This window comes from Diospyros lotus, chromosome 6 (assembly GCF_014633365.1).
Source record: "Diospyros lotus cultivar Yz01 chromosome 6, ASM1463336v1, whole genome shotgun sequence".
NCBI classification, from domain to species: domain Eukaryota; kingdom Viridiplantae; phylum Streptophyta; class Magnoliopsida; order Ericales; family Ebenaceae; genus Diospyros; species Diospyros lotus.
The window spans coordinates 45,514,794-45,536,876 of record NC_068343.1 but is presented as its reverse complement, the minus strand read 5'-3'; the positions used below and the strand labels follow the sequence as shown (position 1 = coordinate 45,536,876).

Here is a 22,083-nt window from a genome sequence, read left to right as displayed (position 1 = left end):
ATTGGATTATCGATTTTCAATCTAAGATAAGGAATAGCAAGATCCGAGTAATGAACAATTGAATCATAGAAGGACGACGGTGGAGTCATGAACCCTAGTGCCTTCGACTTCTGAGTTTCAAAACTAAAAGAGTTGTTTTTGCATTTTTCTATTAGTGATTTAGTTATCGTTATTATAAAACCAACTGTTAATAGCATCTAATTTGTGTATGTTTTGTTAAGATTAAGTGTGGTTAAAGTAAAAATCATTAGCCAATCCTCGTGGGTACGACACTCTACTTATTACTATATTACTTGTCACAATCCGTCCACTTGCAGGATAGAATAAGCATACAGGTACTTCCTCTAAAATGGAGGATCCAAGCATCTTAGGTCTTAACAACTAAATATAGTCTACATCAAACTCTATTTTAATCTTATTTTCCTAATTTCAAGCTATCATTAATTCCCCATCAAGAATGCTATCTTTGATTCCCTATGTACTTTATAAAGCCAAAGAGCAAGGTTTTATCTCGCAATTAAGACTACCACGAAACAACATGGCTGAGGAAATTAAAGGAATAACAGTAGAATTCTACAGAGCATCCAAAATCAGTTAGATGCAATGCAAATGGACGAGCATGATAACCTAAGGTACCTGTAGGTAGGTGGCTACCTAAAGAACTCAAATTCAATCCACGATCTTAGTAAATAAGGTCATGGGGTACTGAAATCTTCATATTCGTTGGGAAAAGATCAGACGCCACTTTTGTGTTCTCTCTGTTGGGTAGGCTAGTCCTTTCTTATATTGGGACATTGCAATGTTCAGTCATGGTACCCCACTACATAAAGCACTGAAATTGGGCTTCCAAAGGCAAGTGCTGGTTTTCGAGCGACTTTTTTTGGGAGTGATGTACATGATTGAGTAGGCACTACACTACTTTGCACACAACACTTAACTCCTACAAAACTACTTGTCTCGTTCCTTTCCTTTCCCTTCCAAGACCAACTTTGTAAGTTACAAATAGATTTGTTTCATAAAATACAGGAGTTATCTCAATAGATCCCTAGACGGCACAGCTCTTTACAAAGGGTTTTACTCATGTTCCTAGTGTAGGCTATAATGAACCTTTCAAAACGTTGACCAAGTCTACAACCCTTGTCGTTCTCTTGTTAGACATTGTTACTCCTAGGACTATGACTTCATGTCAACAATGCATTTTTCCCTGGTTTCTTCAAAGAAATTGTATGTACAGAGTAATTTCCACATTTGTTGAAACTTCATTGCCAAACCATCATACTACCTCATTAATTATTTTCATTTGGCTCTTATTGCAAAAAAATACATTCCCACATGTTTACACACATAACAGTAATTTAATTCTATCGTTGGTTTAAGTAAATGATGTCATTATAACAAGAGTAACACACTCTTATTCAACCAAATTTTCATGAACTGAGCTGTTAGTGTGCTGCCAAAGATTTGGTGTCATTCACTATTTCTTGGAGTTGCAGTCAAGTGTTCACAGGCAGCATCTTTCTTTCCAAAAACCAATTGCCACAAACATGCTTGATTTTTTAAGTATTTCAACTCAAATAGTCAACGGCATCCATATCTTATCTCGACTTTCTTTCAATAAATTGCTTTTGTGATGTACATTGAGTTGCTTGTCCTCAGCCTACCAACGCAACACTTACTATTGTTCCATCCTTGGCTAAAATTGTGTATCGTGGTCTTCCAAGAGAAAATCTATTGTTTCTCAATTTGGTGTAGAGGTAGAATATCGAGCCCTCGTTACCACCGTTGTGGAATTAACACATTAATTATCTCATGCAACATCTTGGGGTTGGGGTCCATCTCTCCTAAACGGATTATCTTTTCAGTGACAATCTTAGTGCACTTCACATGACCACAAATACAATTTTTATGATCTCATTGAGCACATTGAGCTTAACGATCACTTGGTTCGCGGAAAAGTTGCCCTTGGTAATCTTGATGGTATCTTAAGTCTTGACCAAACTACTTCCCAAACATCATTGTGGAGAATTTCACGTCAAAGGGAGAGCTAATTATTTCTATACACTGGTGTGAGGGGTCCTTGTAAATTCTTTGATTATCATACTATAATCGTTGAAGATGGTAAAGAAAAAATATTAAAACAACATAAATCAAGAAAATATACTACAGTTCATGGCTATTGTAAGAATAAGAAGCAGCAAATCTTTGCCACCCTAGAACCTTAAGCAATAAGAACAAAGATACCAATCTCACAGTTCAAAGCAATAGAAAAAATAAACATCTACAAATCATTGCAACGGAAAGAATAAAGAGCAACTCAATTTTGATAATCTCACAACTCAAGGCAATCAAATAAAGAGCAATGAAATCAGGCATATCCATAACCAAAGGCTTTTCATGTCTAAATTCAATTCTAACCATTTGCTTTTAAATTTTCTGTAGATAAATAGTCTTTGATCAAGCGCACTCACAAAGTTCAATTAAACTGCAATTTTAGTTTTGCATAAAATCTCACATTTAAGAATCTTAAGGTACTTGCAAGCTTGGAGGAATATCATAATGGGCACAAGCATAGTGGGAGCCTGTTACGAATTGGTTTATATTTCTCATGAAAAATCATATGACAATTGCATTTCTTTTTTCCTTCTTTTTCTTTTGCAAACTGTCTGCGTTGTAATATCCTTAGTTCTAAATGTCATTGAAGTGAAACATACCTTTCGTCTGTCCCAGAACCATTTCCACCCCCATACACTTTCTATCTTGCTTCTTGCGAGATCAAGGACGGCCAGTTCCTTGGACAACAATACAGAAGGAAGACATCTGTGTGAACATTTCCTCCATTGTAGCCATTTCACGGTAGAAGGTATATAGTGAAAATCTCCTTCCAATCTCACATTACTGAAATGAAGCATCCTTAGATTAACCATTGTTTTAAACCATCCGGCATTAACTATTACTTCACCTTTCTCTGGAACATGTTGAAAATATTCCTTGTATTTCTCCTTAATATATGTTAATGCAGCACTGAAATTGGGTACTCTTCGAAGATTGCCCAAAGCTATAGCTTTGGAACTTAAAATCCTTGAGTGGGTCTTCACATCCAAATCAATGATGAGCCCCTGGATGCTTCGTGTCCCCTGTAGATTGATATTTAAATTTCAGAGCACAACTGAATCAGCGAAAGAGAGAAAGATAATATTTTACCTTCTGGCACTGCAAGACCTCAAGAACATCTCCACGATCCCAAATTCTACTGCGCTGTCCAATATCTGAATAACTTCTTTTAGTTTCTTGTAAAATGATTTGCCGTCCCATGTCTCTAATCTGATCATGCATCCACAACTCATCATTCTCAACAACTTTGATTAGAGATCTTGCTGTAAGGGTCGTGAGTGCAGTCTCAGCTCTGAAACCACAGCCTTTCATAACATCGATTACATCCTCTCTTTTCATTTCCAAGTTCATTAATAAGCACGCAATGTCGAGAAATATACACTTCTCTTCTTCATCAAGTGCATCAAAGCTTATCCTCAAGATATCATGAAGATGGGCAGGACGAATCTTCTTCAGCTTCTCTAATGCATCGCTCCATTCTTGTAATCGCCTCTTGTCAAAAAGCAGTGAGCCAAATACTTGTAGAGCCAAAGGTAATCCACCAGTAATGGAAACTATTTGCTCAGACAGCTTCAGAAAAGTCCCACTGGGCTTCTCCCGTCTCAGTGCGTAGTAACTAAAAAGTTTTAATGAATCATCAGGACCTAATGCTCTGACCTCATAAATCCTATTCACAACATTAGTAGGCAAAGCGTCTCTATTTCTGGTACTAATGATAATCCGACTTCCTTCGAAAAACCATTCCCTATGAATAGCTAGTTCATTAAGTTGCTTTGCATCATCAACATCATCTAAAACAATCATAACTCTTTTTTCCATAAATATTCTTCTTATTTCTGCAAAAAAATCATTATTGTTGCGATTGGGATGCACTGAACTCGTAGAAAGATCTTTAATGAGTTTGTTCTGAAGTAACAATACACCATCGGGCTTAGCAAAAGTTTCTCTAACATCTGATATGAAACTGCGGCATTCAAAATGCCTTGCAAGTTTATTGTAAACAGCTTTGGCAAGAGTTGTCTTGCCAATTCCTCCAGTACCAAGGAACCCCAGAACTTGGGGGACATTATGAGTTACATCCAACATTTCCATCAATTCCTGTATGGGAAAATCGAGCCCCACCGTATATGGAGCGACAACAACTGGGGAGTTGCTCATTGCAGTCAGGATCCTTTTAACTAAAGTTTCAATCACATGTGCCGCTTCCCTGCCAATAAAACGATACTTCGTTCACATTAAACTGAAAGGATATCAATCACAAATTTGTCCAGTTTATAGACAGATAAAAGAAAATCCATTTTGTCAACAAAGAATCACAGTTTTGCTCTCAGTATATATTATTTACGCCATTACATTTTTCGTTTGTTTTCATTTTTTGCACATTGTTGACAAAACCCCTTAAAAGACAATTTTACTAAGGCTAAGATATTCGGCGAAGCTATGTGTCTCATAGTTATTTTTTTCTAGAGAAAAGTGAAAAGATATAGTGAAGGAGTGAGATGAATCAAGAAAAAATTATATGGAGGCTATCTAGCACACACTCTAGATGGTATGCTAGACTTTTTTTTTTTCTTATCATGTAAGCATTTTAAGGTGAAGAAGTAGCACACTTTTTAATGCAACCCACCTTCCATTATCGGATATGCTCGTGCAAAATCATCCTTCACACTTAAAGAAAGGTTGAATATTTTCTTCAAACTTAAACCATTGCAAAAACTTTTGAAGTCCGCCAATGTACTCTATTTATAGGCAAGATTTTGAGACACGCTTCTCCTTATAATATTTTAAAATTCCTGTCTTGTAAAATATTTCATCTCCGTAAAATTCCCTCTCTTCAAACTTGAAGAAAGTTTAAATATTTTTCCCAGATTCAAACCATTGCAATAACTTTTGAAGTCCACCAATGTACTCTATTTATAGGCAAAATCTCAAACTAGTTGAGACATGCCTCTTGTTGTAACACTTTACAATTCCTATCTTGTAAAATATTTTGTCTCCATAAATTACTATCTTCATCTATGAAAAGGAAACACTTTACAATGGATCCATACTTTGGTAAGTAAAACTTAAAGCTTTTAATAATATTTTATGAGTTTGTATATAAATTCTATTTTATATTTAATTCTTTCTTTTATTAATTTATACTATTGCTCGTCATTTAACTTGGGCCTAATTTGGTATCAGAGCCAAATGTTTAAATTAACATTAGAAGAATTTTTTTTTCTTCCACTTGTTGTGTCTAGGTGTTGTATGTTGGTGTTAAGCCATGCAAAGGCTGTTTTTGGGTTGGATATTCTTAGAGTCTAGAGAAAAATAATAAAAATTTTCTACGTTAAGAAAAGACATTTAGTTTCGATATTGGTTCTTCATCTCTGGTTTGTTACCAAATGAATTCTTAAAGAATTCTTCGAAAATCATATCTTCTGAAATAGAAGATTATTTAAAAAACTGGCATTTACCTAATGTCAAACTTGATAATATTAATAAAATAGGAATGTTTTACTCAGAGTCGAGAAAAATAGTCAAAACAGTGGAACAAACCATTCCTATTAGACAAGAATATGAAACCTTACGATTATTTGATCCAGGAATAGTAAAGTACAAAGAAAATTATAAATTTTTACATATAAGCTTACTACAAATAGCCTTAAAACCCTTTAACTAATGAAGGATTAAATGCTTATACATTAATAGAGTTAAGACACTATAGACATTTAAATTTTGCCGATTCTCTTTTAGGTCCGATTGAGTCTAGTTTATGCAATGGTCCACATTTAGCAATCTCTATACTAGAAAATTAATATATGTAACTACTACTCCCTGAAGATCAGATGCATGCATTTACATCTGGGATAAATGGACAGCATTCGCTAGTCAAAATAAATAATAATATTAAATTGAATCTTGACGCTCCTATAAAAGGATGGGTGTGACATGCATTGTTGAAGCAAGTCCCAAATCGTATTTAAAATTTCTACTCTTAACATTTGGTGGCACCATATGTAGAAAACATTAAATAAAACGTTGTGTAATGGCAAGCAGAGAAAGATGTGTGGAGCTGTGACTAATTAAAAAGCAGTAGATCTGAAAGGGAACAGCATCATTGGTGAGCTCGCTGCTAGAAATATAATGTGGGAATCATTTTGGAGTCAGTGGCATGATGCTTGGGACAATTGTAGCCAGATCTATTAATGTAGTTATTAGAGGGAAAGAAAAACATCATGCACCGATACCACTTCTTGTACAAGAACAAGATAGGAGTAGCCAACCTCCTCTGGAGGAACTAGTTCATAATCCACCACCAGGGAGAGAAAAAGTGGCAGAGAATTGAGAGAATGGAGTTAAGAGGGAAGGTCACAGACGAGATCAACAGGCTCTAGCTAGAAGTAACGGTGACAACTAACACTACTCATAATAGCTTTGGAGCTTGGAAAAGAGGAAATCCGTTTTTCAGAAGACATCTTGGGGGACCCTTTACCGCAGGGGTTCAAGCTCCCTATTGTCCCCGATTATGATGGCACCACAAATTTGAAAGACCATTTAGAGAGGTTTGAATATATCATGCTACTCTACAGATTTCTAGATGATGTCATGCATCTACGTACAAGGTGTTCCTAATTACACTAAAAACCAATGACCAAGCATGGTTCACCCAAGCTATAGTTACATATCACTACCCGGAGTAAATAACCCTATTATTAACCTTGAATCTTGAAGGTCATATAAAAGGGATGGGCATGGAAAGCAATGTTGAAACAATTCACAAATCAAATTCCAAATTTCCACTCTTAAATGCAACAATTCTTTTAGAATATGTTCACTATACACTTATGTTGGTATAAGTTGATGAGGTACATTGATGGGTTACATTAGTTACCTTGAAAAACTATCAAAAACTATGGTGTGATCATTTCTAATTCTGAGTTCAAAATTTTAAAAGTGTCAAGAGAACCTAACTATTATGGAATCAGTCAATACAACTATAGCCTGTTTGCTTGGATCCACGGCATCTACTCTAGAAGCGTGTGATCGACTACACAACACTTATGCTAATAAAAAGCGAATAACACAAATGGCAAGAAATGACAAGGTATTAAATCTGAAAGTATATATTTCAAGGGAACATTAATTTATCAAAGGACTATGAATCAACAATGAATAGGATACATAAACTTTAGTCGACAGGATGCGCTTAATTTTGTTAGAATCGGGTTGTTTGTCAAATGTGTTGCAAGATTGGTCAAACTACAAGGTTCTAAAGATAGATCACATCTGCCTTCGGTTTTCAAGCCACAAATTAACTTCATGGACCATTATTAAGTCAAATGGGTTCATGGATTACTTAGAAAAAATTGCCAGTAAGCAAAATACAGGATGTCTAAAAAATCCTTAATTCCAATGAAATATGATAAGGATTCCATCGAGCTGACGTGGCTAAAAAAAAGTTAAACATTGTCGAGGGCATCGTCTAAAGGTAGAGGCTAGCTCTATTAGAAGGAGTGAGTCAGTAAATTAAATCTTTTTTTTTTATCTTTTGAGGGAAAAAAAGGATAAACTCGAAAAAAATTTATTTCGTTATAACTTATTTTTAATCTTATGATTTATAAATTGGATTAAGCTCCTCGTAGAGAAAAGGTTAGAGAAAGTTTTATCAAAATTAATAATTTATTTTTGAATTAATTTTTCATCTTTGCCCGCCCTTTTTCATCCTAGCTTGCCCATTCTCTCTCTCTCTCTCTCTCTCAAACCCACCCTTGCAGATTGTCGTGTCTGCTATCTCACCCCCATCGCCCCGCCACCGCATCAAGCACCGTTGTCCCCCCCCGCCCCAATCGCGTCGAGCAAGGTCCGCCATCGCCCCCCCTGTTGCGAGCACCGGCCGCCATCGTCCCTCCCTCTACCACTTGCACCCACCATTAGCCACAAACCGCTGTCGCCCCCCCTCTGCCGCTCGGACTGCTATCGCCCCCAGCCGCATCTACCACCTCACCCCCACCCGTGGTCGCCCCTCTGCCGTGAGCAACCGCCTAAACCCACACCACATCGCATCTCAAACGGCCACCATCGCACCACAATTGCCCCTTCCCACCATCGTTGCCCCCACCAGCCCCCCAGTCGAGTCACACATATATTTATATATTTATAAATTTTTCTTTTTTCTGCTTTAATTTTTCTATTTGCTTTTGTTGTTTTTTTATGTGGTGATGATGATGATAATTTGGTTGTAAAAATGAAAAATTAAGAACGAATGATGATGATTTTAGTTCTTGTAATTCTGAAAACGAAAAATTTGTTATTTGAGTGTAAATTTAGTCTTTAAAAAATTAGAATTTATGTAATTAATTTTATATTGTGAAATTTATGCAATATAATTAATTTTATATTGTGTAATATATTTAAAAAATTATCTTTCATGATATTTTATGTAAAATAATTAATTTTATATTGTGTACTGTAAGTTACAATTCATGAAATTTAAAAGAGTGTTTCTAAGTTCACTCTAAATTTGGATAGAATCACATTCTCACTATTTTAGTTTAAAAGGCTTAAAATAGTTTTGTTTTCATGAGTTCATTTGATTTTGAGATTTCCCAATTCCACCCCCACCCCCACCCCCAAAGAAATCATTCTAATTTTTGTACTAACACGATGCACAATCACAAAAACATATCCATGCTGCTTATGGGTAAGCAGAAGTTTCAAAGTAAAATTTTAATTTTAACTATGTATTGACATTCGGTATGATAGGACAAGAGAGTGAAAATAGTATTGACATTCGGCATGATAAGCCTGTGATTTCCAATGATCAAAGATAATTATCTGAGACCTTTATCCCCATCCACTAACATACTCAAAAATCAACAGAATTCAACGACCGTATCTCCATAGATCTAACTATAAACTTTCGACCAAACTCAACCCGTGTGTAAATTTTTGGCCGAATTTTGGTAATTTTTTAAATATATTACACAATATAAAATTAATTACATTACATAAATTTCACAATATAAAATTAATTGCATAAATTCTAATTTTTCAAGGACTAATTTTGCACTCAAATAACAAATTTTTCATTTTCAGAATTACAAGAACTAAAATAATTACAAACAAAGTAATATTTAGACATTTTCGTCTTTCTCAACATCGTCTTTAATCATTTTCCGACTACATTCACTAGCGGGTAAATTTCGTTCCCCGACCACATCATATAAACTTGATATTCTATAAGCCCGAATCCCAAACTCCTCACATAATCAAATAAAAAAATAGATTCTCAATTTTTTATTTTCACAACCAAATCATCATCATCACCACATAAGAAAAACAACATAAACAAATAGAAAAATTAAAGTAGAAAAAAGAAAAATATATAAATCTACGTATGACTCCCTCGGGGGGGTTGACCCGTTGGGGGCAGACGGCAAGTGAAAAGGGGGGGGGGGGGCAGCGGGTGAGGGTGACCAGCTAGGGGCGATGGTAAACTGGAAATCCTTCAACTAACATGCCACGTATACAACAATCCATAGAATGCATAAGAGATGCTCTCATAACTCCACTTAGGAGCCTCCCACCACATTAATTCAGATCTTCAAAAACTTTCCATTCACTCCAAATATGGTGGTAATGACAACAAAATCATCGGTGTTGTAATGGTGGCCATTGAGTAAGCATAGGGAAAAAAAAAAAATTAAGCGAGAAGATAAAGCTAGGGCCGATGGGATCATGGCTAGGAGACATGGACGACGAGGGGTAGGGGAGGGAGACGAGAGGGTTTGGAAATAAACTTCTTAATTCCAAACCGTCTTTCTTCTATAGTAAGGAAACTAGCGTAACAGTATACCTTCTACCTTAACCACTTTTCTTCTACATTTTTTTTATATTTTTTGAGAATGAGAAACATCTCAAACTTAGTTAGAAATTTGTAATTAATGTTTATCCAATAAAAGCAACAAGATTCATTATAGTGTTTCATCTAGAATGAGTATTAAAAAACGAGCTTATTTACTCAGAGGCTTAGGGTCTGCCACAAATTGGATTCCAAATCACATCCATGCATGTGTTTAAATTCCTTGGTTACAAACTCTCCCATATATAATTCCTATTCCTATATATATATATATGCAGCTATAATCTTAATTCTAACTTCAAATTAAAGTTTCAATGATTGACATGCATGCACTAGCTACTTGGGGAACATATGTTTTCTTTTTGTAATTAAATACTTTACAATTGAATACTTCAATAACTTGTGTTAAGATATTCTTAATACGTGAAAAAAAAAAACATTATTAGAAAGGAGAATGGGCATGTATTCCGCCTCATAAATTCATCTAGTCAAAACATATACGACACACCAAAAGACCTTCAAAATTCATAAAAATTATAATAAAAAGTCTGAACTATGAACAATATGAAGATCTATATTACGATTGCAAAATCGCCTAGTAATATTTCTATTAAAAGAAAATTGAAACTTATTGGTTCCATTATAATCCTTATTTTCATCTAAATACATATTTCCAAATTCATTTATTCTTATTTGACAAATTTTGTTCATTTTTCCTCTTTCTCCATTGATACATGCACGTGATATCAAAATTGTTGTGAAGGGTTGTTAATTAGAAAAGAAAAAATTGTTAGGACCCTTTTATTTCATATGAAGGGGATCCAATTCCGATTCTAATAGATAGGCCCAAAAATCCTCACGAATTAAGATTGGTGTTCTTAATAAAAGCCGAAAGCACCAATTTCAAATTCTAAATATTGCTAAATTATGTTTATTATCATGTAATCCTCATAGATTATAACCTTGTAAATATACTAATAACATGAAAAAAAAAAAAATCAAACCTTATCTTCAATTACGTACAAAATTAAAGAGATAGGGTTAAAGAGAGAACCTGTGGTTGCAAACCCAGCCAGAAATCCCTCCAACTCTTTCCATGGCGTTCCTCCATCTCACCACTTTTTCCACTCCAAATCTTCTCTCCAGATCCTCAATGTCCTTCTCAAATGGTCCTTTCAATCTCCGTACATCCGACGGATCAACTTCAAAGAACACCGGAAGCACAAGTTTTCTCAGCTCGCAAATTCTCGCCAGCTCCTCCAAGCACCACCGGGAGGATGCATACTTAGGCGATATAACAGCAATAGCTACAGCCGAATCCTCAATCGCTTCTAGCAAACTCGGCGCTATTTCGTCGCCCCGATCCATTCCTTCATTGTCTAGAAAGATTCGGATGTCATTCGAGCGGAGACTATTGCAAAGACCATTAGTGAATCCGTCTCTGGTATCTTCTTCTCTGAAGCTCAAGAACACGTCCCATTTTAGCCGGAACGCCGGAATCGACTCCATAACACCGTCTTTTTCCTCCATTTTTTCCCTCTCCGGCGGGTTCTCAAACTTAATTTATCTACTTTTTCCTTTTTGACAACTTGTTTTGTAATTTCATGTATATGGGATGGGAATAAATTAGGCTGTCTAGGGGAGTTGTTCGCCTAGCATTGTCCGTGGGACCCTATATGTACCAGAATGCCATGTACGTGACTGTGAAAGGCCTTGCGTGTGAATACCCACCCGCAAGAAGGGAAAATTACATAAAAAGTCCCAAACTTGTGAATAATGCAGTTCTGATCTGATTAGTCTCATTTTGACATTTGAACCTCCTCCCATTCTCTTTCTTTTTTTTTTTTTTATGTAAAAACATACTCATTTCAAGTTAGACAATTTGTCTATTTGACCTAAAAGTCACATACAATAAATTTTAAATCTGTTTGCTCCATCACATTTCATAGTTCATTTAACTGACAAACTTAATTATTGTTGGTGTTATCAGTAAATTATAAACAACAATCAACTTAACTAAATATCTTTATTACTTTGACAACCATCATCGTAAGATATTAAAAATTATTTGTATTTAACTTGTCATTCAGACTGTGGTTAGTGTTCAAATAGATAAGTTAGTTTGGGGAGATAAACATTGGTATCATTTGTATAGTTAACCAATCATCAACTTTTCATTGTTATTTTTGTTTATATGGTTTGTTTTAGCTTATGGAGCAAATGATTTATGATGCAAAGAGAAATTTTACTTTCAAAAAAATTTACTTTGTGATATACAATGTGAATTAGTGATTAATTGACATTAGGAGTAGATTTAGAAATGAATTTGAGGGAGGACTAACCCTCAAATTCATAGATCGTATCAACCCCTTAATTCTTCAAATGAGCTAGATCTAAGAGGCAAATTTAAGAGAGATTTAAGGTTGGCACGGGTTGTAACTTGCATGCCTGCCCCCTAAATATACATTACACTCAGATCTTTTTGATGATGTTAATTATTTACATTACAATGTGAATTGAGGTTGGCACGAGCTAGATATACAATATGAATTGTTTCTTATTGATGATGTTAATAATTTACATTACACTTGAATTTTTTTAAAAGGTCGCACCTAATTATATAAGAAAATTGTCATATTAATATCGATAATTTGCACATCAATTTTTGTAAAAATTATAGCGATTGATTGATGGGGTTTTTTGGGAGGTGAGGATTAAAAATCTCACTTTATCACCTAATTTAAGTATTTATTTTTTTATTATTTTTAATATTTTAAAAGCTATTTAAATTTAAAATATAAAAATAAAATAAAACATAATAATAGCAGCGATTTCGAGACATTGGGTGTGAGGATTCTTTGTCCCGTTAAGGGTACCATAATGAAAAGGTAAGGTAAATCCACGCAAATTGCCATAACTTTGATAGCAAGTAAAGTAGTCTTTTTAGGTTTATATGCATATAAATCTACTAATTTGTGACTTGATTCTTGTGGGTAATTGTGTTGCTATATCTATTCAACTTCATATGTGATTCACTACTCTTCATACTTGACAAGATTTATAATGATGGTGGTGGCAGCGGGGTGGGGTCACAAGTGCTGGAATAGCGATGGTTTTGTGGCTGCGATTTATGAATAATTTAGATGTCCATAAATGTGACCAGATTTTAAAAAATTGGGGACCATGGACAATTTTCAAAAGTAAAAGTTGAGACTTGAGACACATCTAGATGTTAGTAAACGTGACCAGATTTTCAATCCTAATTGGCGTAATTCGAAAGGTATTTTGTAACTTAAAATTATAATTAATTTTTTTAACAAATGTAACTTTTTTATTTTTTCTCTCTCAAAACATTCAATTAGGTATATAAAAGGAGTGTTGATGGTCTATACATTATTAAAATAAATTAATTTTAAAGAATTCTCTCAAGTATTTATTCCAATGATATTTACCCATTTAACTATTACTGTTAAACTCCTTTTTTATGCAAATAAAAAACTGGAGGAGCTGATTTTGTGGAGAAGATATTGCTGGAATTTTTCAGGAGCAAGAAGGCCAAAACGGCGCCGTTTGGAGCGCCCAAATTGAAGTCAAGTGGCAGCTGGAGGCTGCCACGCGTTGCATGCTGAAGGATTGAAGCAGCCTTGTCCGCCCATCTCTTCTATCTTTTCTTCAATTTTAATACATTTTCAGCCAAGTATTTCCTCTCCAATTTTAATTGCTTTGCAGCTAAGTAAATGAAGTGAAGTGAAGGTTATGATTTTGTGGAGAAGATATTGCTAGAATTTTCCAGCAGCAAGGAGGCAAAAACGGCGCCGTTTGGAGAGCCCAAATTGAAGTCAAATGGCAGCTGGACGCTGCCACGCGTTGCACGCTGAAGGATTGAAGCAGCCTTGTCCGCCCATCTCTTCTATCTTTTCTTCAATTTTAATTCATTTTCAGCCAAGTATTTCCTCTCCAATTTTAATTGCTTTGCAGCTAAGTAAATGAAGTGAAGTAAAGGTTATGATTAGCATTGCAGAAGGAGACAGCATAGAGATTCCGGTCGTAAATTGGTTGAAGCTAAAGGATATGTAATTATGAGACTATTTTAGAACTAAGGGCTTCCAACTGTGGATGGAGAAGGGAATTCAGTGAGCTGGGAACTAACATAATTGGGATAGGTGCTTATTCTATCTATTTATTGTACGTAGGTGCATTCTTAGTCCCTTTTAATTAGGAGTATTCAAAAAAGTTACTAAATTGTGATTTTTGGCCTAATCAAATTTGATCGGACTAAATCGGCCTATTTTTTTGAGCTGATAATCCAATCTAATCTGGAAAATTGTCAAATTTCTTCATGATTTGACAAACCAACAGTTTGATTTTGATTTGAATTATCACATAAATAATATATAATTTTAAAAAATATATAATATATATTATATATAATATAATCGCAAAATACAGTACTACTCAGTTTAATTTTTTGTACCAAATCAAATTGTTCGATTTAATTTGATAAAAAATTAATTTTATGATTTGACACATTAAATTAATTAAAAATCGACCAAATTGAACCGCGAACATCCTCACTTTTGACATTTTCTATTATGTTTTACTGTTAACTCAATGGAAAATTCAGAAACTTTAAATAGATGGGGGACCAATAATGCGAATGTACTCCCAATAGAAAAGGGCTGGACCGTTTTTATTTTTAAATTTATTCTATGATATTGTTTGTCCAAGTTTTTTATTTCTATGATTGAAATTGAAAGTCTTTTTGTTTTTTATTCCCGAGTGTGGAAAGATTAAAATATTATTATAATCTCTAACTCAACTGGTTGAGTTTCATCCTCTCGACATTCTAAATAATAATAATTGTATAATACAACATTTTTAGTTTTTTTAATAAAAATTTATTTGGACCATTATTGTAATATCTCAAAATTTGAAAATTGAAAAAAAAAATAATTTATGTTGTTTTGAAGTAATAAGAAATTAATTAAATTATTTAAAAATAATTATGAAAATATTGAAGGAATTAATTAGGTGAACTTATGGGAAATGTTGAATTGTTTAATGGTAGGTGGCAATAATTATTTATTAGGTTAATTTAAGAGAAATATTAATGATTATGTGTGTTGTAAAAATGGTAAATAATTATTGAAAATTTAGGGTATAAGAGTATTTAATAAATGTGGTCATGTGATAATTTCTGGAAGTTTTGGGGTTTAAATGCAATTTTTTGGAAAGATGCTAGGATTTCTTTAAATTTAATAATGTGTGTATATATAATGAAGAAGCAGCTGGCGTGAGAAGGCAGGTGCGGTCGTGGGTTTGAGTCGCAGGGCTTGCGCGCGTTTGAAGGATTTTGGTTGAATTTTCAACCAAAACTTTGCCCAAAACTGTGTCGTTTTGGGCAAGGCAGTGGGCAACCAGCAGCTGCCATGCGCCGCGCGCTGAGCCGCCCAATTTTGGCTTTTTAAAGCCCGATTTCAGTAACAATCGGATATTTTCGAGCAGCAACCTAGGGAAAGAAATTAAGAAGAAGAAGATGGCGCGCAGAGATGAAGAAAATGGGGAAATTTGTAGAAAAATTATGGATTAAACTCAGTTTAATTGTGGTTTAATTAGCCAGGTGAGTAGAGAATTATGTATTAATCATTCTGTAAGGTTGGAATTTAATTTTGGGTCCGATTTTATTAATTTTGGGAATTTATGTTAATTTGCAACGTGTATTAATTTGGTGGCATGCGCGCGTAAAAATGCTGAAATCTGCTATTAAAAGGCAAGCTCTAAACCCCCTCTGTAAACCCTACAACTTTTGTGTAAGTTCCCGTTGTTTCATGTATTTTATCCCCTCCCTTACTCTAATTTTGGCACCTAGCATTACTTATTGAGTTGTTATTCATTTGGTATAATTTAAATTAAATACGGAACTTCTAGACTCTTATTTGTTGTGTGCCTACGAGGTATTGTGTACCGCCCCCACTCCTTTCGAAATGATGATGAACCCAACTTGGGGACTAGGTTCTTAGAGGTATGGGTTTAATTATGGATTTCTCGAGTATGGGTCGGTTAGGGCTATCGAGTAGTGGGGCAAGGGTCGGCTGTTGGGTGACATTGGAGTAGACTATTGTACGGCCCTGAAGTGGATCGTCAGGCGAACACTCCTAGTCCCTGACTGCTGACCGGTGCCGGACATTACTGACTAGCTTTATCATTATGTGTTTTACTGCATGATTTGATATGTTAAGTTACCGTTCATGGATTGATATGCACACGGGTTCAAGATGCATGTTGGGGTATTTATATATTGAGTATGCTTGGACAAGGACATTCTAGTGTTATTAGGTTGCGTCTGGCACAGGAATATGCATTGCGTGTGGTTTACTATGTAGGGGGAGCATGGCCTGATGCCTGGATGTATGAGCGCTAGTGTATCACGTTGATGCTCACTACGCCATTGTGTTTTTATGTACATTGAATGGTTATCGACAATTCACAAGTCTCCGACGGGAAGACCATTCCAAGGGAGCCTACAGCTCAGGTATTCTACAACTTGGGTGTCAGGAGGACTGACACGAGCATTCGGGTGACTGGAGCACCGACCCGGGACGGCACGCACAGGTTGTTGGAGATATATGTTGTCTTTTAGGGTAGCGGCAAGTTGGTATGAGACTTGGGTGCCGTGTGTCTTGTGTAGGCCCCAATGACTGATATGTGCTTTTATTTACGCTTTTATACTGTGTTGAGCGTCTCATGGCTTATGTGTGCTTGGGGATTGGTGTTCTGGGGAGAGTTACTAAATATATTCAGCCTGCAACCTTCCTTTCTTTATGCTTGCTGAGTCTCTTGACTTACTTTACTTTTCATCATTTCAGGTAGTAACAACATGGGTCAAGGGCAATGGAGATAGCATCTGGCGGCAGAATCAGTATGGTGTATAGGTAGTCTTGTCAGTCCCTGTCATTTCCCTGTCAACCCTAGTTGACTCTGATATATGAGAGGGATTTACCCTATTATTTTTTATTGTGCCAGGTCATTCCTCATGTCTAATGTATGTTGGCACAAGAGTCTGTATACATTTATTTATCATATGACTACTGTCCTAGCGGAGTACCCGTAGTGCATGCATGTGTTTAGCTTAGGTTCTGTTGTTTTAATTCTTGTGTATGCATGCCAAGGTAGTGATTAGTGGTTAATTTTGTAAAATTTTGTTATAATTATAACCCCTATTTTGATTTTAAATTGGTTTAATTGAATAGTTATGTGTAATATATATATATATATAATATAATATATTATAATAAACATGTAAATATTATATATATATTATAACATAATACATATACTCAATGGAGTGCATCCATGGAGCATCTATATAATATATAAGTATATAATATATAAATATATAATATACCATATAATATATCATATAAATACATACATAATAAATAATTTAATAACACTCAATTATTTGCTTGTAGGCATGAAGAATGTGGGCTTGGAGACTCAAATTGGATTGAAGAATGAAGAATTCAAACCCAACACATGTCCATTAAATTGAAGGCCCAACACATGTTTAAGGCCCAACTTGAGCAAGCTCATGGAAGACATCATTTGGAGAAGGGCCAAATATTTTTTTTTTAATCCTAATAAAGACCAAAAATCCAACTGTAGAAATTTATTTTTTTATTTTTAAATATTTATTTTATGAGTGCTTTATTAGGTATGTATTTTAGCTAAAATCCATTTAACTTTAAGTGTGTATTATGACTAAAATCCATTTAACTTTAAGTGTGTGAGTGCCCATTAGATATAATTATGTCTAGTTGAATAATTGAAATTGTGTGGTTTGTATTGCATCTTGAGGATTATAAATAGCTCGATTGATTGTATTTGTAAGAGTGATTATTATTCTTGAATTAAACCTTAATTGTTTTCTTAGATATTCTCTTTGAGAATTATTCTTGTTCTTTTTTCTTTTCTTTATTATTTTCTCTTATGATCTTACTTTCTTTATTTCTTCTCTTGAATTCTTATACCATTTATTGTTACTTTATTATCCACTGCCTAAATGGCCGGTTAATTTTTGCCTTTAAATTTCAGCAATTTTAATTCCTATCATTTAAATTATCCACCGCCTAAATGGCCGATTAATTTCTGCTATTTTAATTCTTGTCATTTAAATTATGTTATTTAAATTATGTCATTTAAATTCCTGTCAATTAACTTTCAAATAGAGATGAGTAGTTAAATCCAATTTTAGGTTAAGACAAGGACAGTGTCCAACGCCAATGATTTTCAAAAAAAGTTGCGCTTTAAATGAGTGACATTAATTTAAATTTCAGTATGAGTGTGTATTAATTATTGAAAAATCACTAGGTTTGGATTGGAGCGTAAGCCTAACTTAGATATTTCATGCCATGCATGAGAGTTACTAGAACTGGAAACGCTATCATACCCAAACTCGGATGATTAATTTAGTTATTTTGTGTATTAATTACAATTGAATTTATGATAGTTGCTTAAATTAGAATCCCGCATATCATGTATGGGGATTGCTTAAACTAGAACTATTATCATCTCTAATTGCATTTAATAACAAACCCTCATATCTGAAATTAAATTAATGTTACTAACATTGTCTGCTAAAATTTGGGAATCAACAGGTTGGTGCTAAAATTGTTTTAACTCAAGTGCTATCCAATTTCATATTCTCACATTAAGCGTTTATTTCAATTTCTGATTTGCTTTATTTCCTAATATTTGTTATCTAAAAAAACATAAAAAAAATCTTGTTATCAATTCATCTAAATCCACGTGCGTGTGTGACATTATTTTTCTTTTATCATAAATAAATCTCTCAGTGGATGACCTGGACTCATCCAGAAAATATAAATTTAAATTTGGACTACAACTGCACTCGTACACTGATGAGTATAAGCCTCTCACCAAAATAAAGAAAAATATATAAAATTTTATTGTGTTTTGTTTTGTATTTTAATTGCAGGGTGAGAGTGCAGCCAAATTTTGGCGCAGTTGCCAGGGAGATTGAAGCAAAAACAAAAAGAAAAAAAGATAAGAATAAACATCTCCTGATAAATTCGGTAATCTTGTTTCTTTTTACTTTATTTTTGTTTGTGTATGGTGTATGATACTTAGGTCAGGTAAAACTGTAGAATATCAATCACTCATGTCTCAACATAACGAGAACATGCCACTTGTACACAACATGTCTGCATATGGTAGTGACCACGATGACCCTGATCCCATTGATCAGGAAATGATCAGACCCCTTAGGGAGTATTTTCATCCTCCTAGGCAGACAACTCCCTCATGCATTATTCTTCCCATCAACCATCATAGGTATAATTTCAAGCCTGACACCATCCAACTGTTGCCAACTTTCCATGGCATGGATTCTGAAAACCCATATGCCCATATGAAAGAGTTTGAGAAGTATGTAGAACCTGTATGGATCATACAATGAATGAAAATGTCATAAGATTGAAACTCTTCCCATTTTCACTCAATAATAAGGCTAAGATGTGGTTGAGCACTCTTCCACCTAGGTCCATAGGAACTTGGAGGGAAATGCAAACGACATTTTTGAAAAAATATTTCCCAGCCTAATAGGACTACCACCCTTTAGAGGCAAATTATGAATTTTGTGTGCAAACCCAATGAGAACTTTGCTCAAACTTGGGAGAGGTTTAAGGACATTCTCCATGCTTACCCACACAATGCTTTTGAACAATGAAGAGTGGTCAGTTTCTTTCATGACGCTATTAGTCCTCAATTGAAAATGCTAGTGTCCACCATGTGTAATGGTGAGTTTTATGATAAGACTCCAGATGAAATATCCAGTTCTTTAATACCTTAGCAGAAAACACTAGAAACTGGGAGGTTGGATCAATATCTTCTAATGACTCAAGAGAAAATCCACAGTCTAGAGGTAGGTACCAAATGAATGAGAGTGATGATCTGAATGCTAGGATAGCTGCCTTGACAAGAAATATTGAAAGTCTGGAAACTAAGAGAACACAGTTTATTAACCAAGTGGAAGTAAAATGTGCAGTTTGTGACACAACAGAGCACAATGTGACGCCACGTTCCCATTTACGGGTGCCACTCGTGAACAATTACCCGAATTGTCTACTTGCTCGGCCTTTGGTGAAGGGCGGACCATGTTTCAAGATAAAACGCCCTAGGTGGGAACTAGGATCGTCCTTCCCTTCCCTCAACCTCAGGATTCACTAGCAGAATTGGGCTTTAACCACGCTGCATTGGCTAAAAAAAAAATCTCATTAAGATGCCCAATCGTCATTTTCTTATTTATTTTAATTCTTCTTCTTTCCAAGAATTTCATCAGGCTCCACAAAATTTACAAGTTCAATCAACCCTATCAATTTATAACAATTTTGGAGGGAAAATTCAAAATTTTCAAAAAATTCGGCATTATTCTCCAAAAAGCCCGAAAAATCCCTTCATTTTGAAAATCCTTCCGGGGCCCAAAATCAATTAAGAATTGCCCCCAAAATTCCCAAATTTTAGGAATTTTTTAAAAAAATTGGCTTGCGGGGCCTATGGCTCGCCCCGGGGCCCGCGTGGGGCCCAACTGCGCGCTAGCCACGCGGGCTGGCCGAGCGTTGCCCACACTGGCAACGCATGCCGTGCGCTCGTCGGCGCGCGGCCACTACCAGCCCGCTCACGCGCTCTTGCCCGCTCCCCACGGCCATGCTTGCGCGAGCGGCTACTACCTGTTTGCTGCTGCTTCCGAAATTTTCTTTTTTTTTTTCTTTTGGGGTTTAAACCCACATTTTTCTAGAAAATTTCACACCTCTAAATTGCATCAAAACCTCCACATTTCCAACAAAAATCATATGATTTAACTTCTTGGTGCTTCCCATAACACACACCAAAAATGAGACTTTCACCCAACCTAGGCTTCAACATGCCATAAGCCAATATCTCATTTCAATTTAAAATCAAACACCTCAAAAAGAAAATACACCCATAGTCTTAGGTTTTAACAAGCCATTACCAATTAAATAAATTTACATCTCATAAATCAACACAACAACATAGGCTTCATAAGCCATAAATTTACAACAAAAATAACAAACCCCCTATGAGCTTCCAACCACAAGCTTGCAACTTTCCTTTTCTCTTTTGGCATAAGAACAACCTACAAGGGGAGGATAAAACCTTATGAGCCACAAAGCTCAATAAGGGTGCAATGAACATAAGTATGAACAAAAACATAATATGTGATACCAAATGCATGTATGCAACATGGTTTGGGCTTCCACATCCTCACAACCACCTTAGTTTGAGGCTTTAAACTACCCTACCCCACACAACATCATGGTCATAGGTCCTTGAACATAAAACAACATGCCAATGCACACACTTTAAAGTTTAAATACATACTTACAACTTGCAAAGCCACCATCCCATGGGACTATCTCTTACCTCATTATTTTCTTTGAAACTTCAAGAATCTCCTATCTTCATTTCCCACTCTTCTCTTTAAGAGCTCCTTGAACAAGATTTAAAGAAGCTAAGCTACCATTTAAGAGAAATAAAAGATTATTAAACTAAGGAAGAACCCTTACCTTAGCACTTTTCATTTTCTTTCTTCCTTCTCTTCCCTTTCTCTCTTTTCCTCTCATTAGAAAACTTCTCCCTTTCTCTTACTTTCTTTCTTTCTTTCAAATGGCAAAATTTGAGACAAGAGCTCTCTTTCCCTTTATATACTACTCTTGTCTTGAAATCTCAATTTAAGACTTCATCTTAGCCCTTGATTTCCATTTGCTTTTTGAGAGAAAATCCCAACCACACAAGAAAGCACAATCCATGTGCTTTTGCCTTGATTAATCTCATCCATTAGATTTTATTCACTTTTCAAGAGAAGATCTCAACCTTCAATTAAAAGCACAATCCAAGTGCTTTGCTAGGATTTAATCCTAGCCTTTGATTTCCTTAAACCAAACAATCTCTACCATTCATTCATTTTCTTTTGGATTCTTGAATCCCATTTGGCAATCTTTGCCCACTTCCAAGACTCATTATTAGCCATTGGATCCATTTTCAATTTCACAACCAAATATCCACCCTTGGATCAAGTCTTGGAA

At 35.1% G+C, this 22,083-nt stretch overlaps 1 protein-coding gene across 2 annotated transcripts in view; it reads right to left on the bottom strand.

Annotated features, from left to right (window-relative positions):
- Window positions 1-11,587, bottom strand: part of LOC127804022 (disease resistance protein RPV1-like) — a 206,497-nt gene extending 194,910 nt beyond the window's left edge. For both annotated transcript variants that reach the window (XM_052340727.1, XM_052340726.1), the window contains exons 1-3: window positions 11,013-11,587; window positions 3,202-4,318; window positions 2,712-3,134 (exon numbers count right to left, since the gene is read on the bottom strand). In XM_052340727.1, the coding sequence (XP_052196687.1) occupies window positions 2,712-3,134; window positions 3,202-4,318; window positions 11,013-11,488 (2,016 nt within the window). In that variant the 5' untranslated portion in view covers window positions 11,489-11,587. The remainder of the gene's footprint in view (window positions 1-2,711; window positions 3,135-3,201; window positions 4,319-11,012) is intronic.
- Between the last annotated feature and the right edge of the window lie 10,496 nt (window positions 11,588-22,083).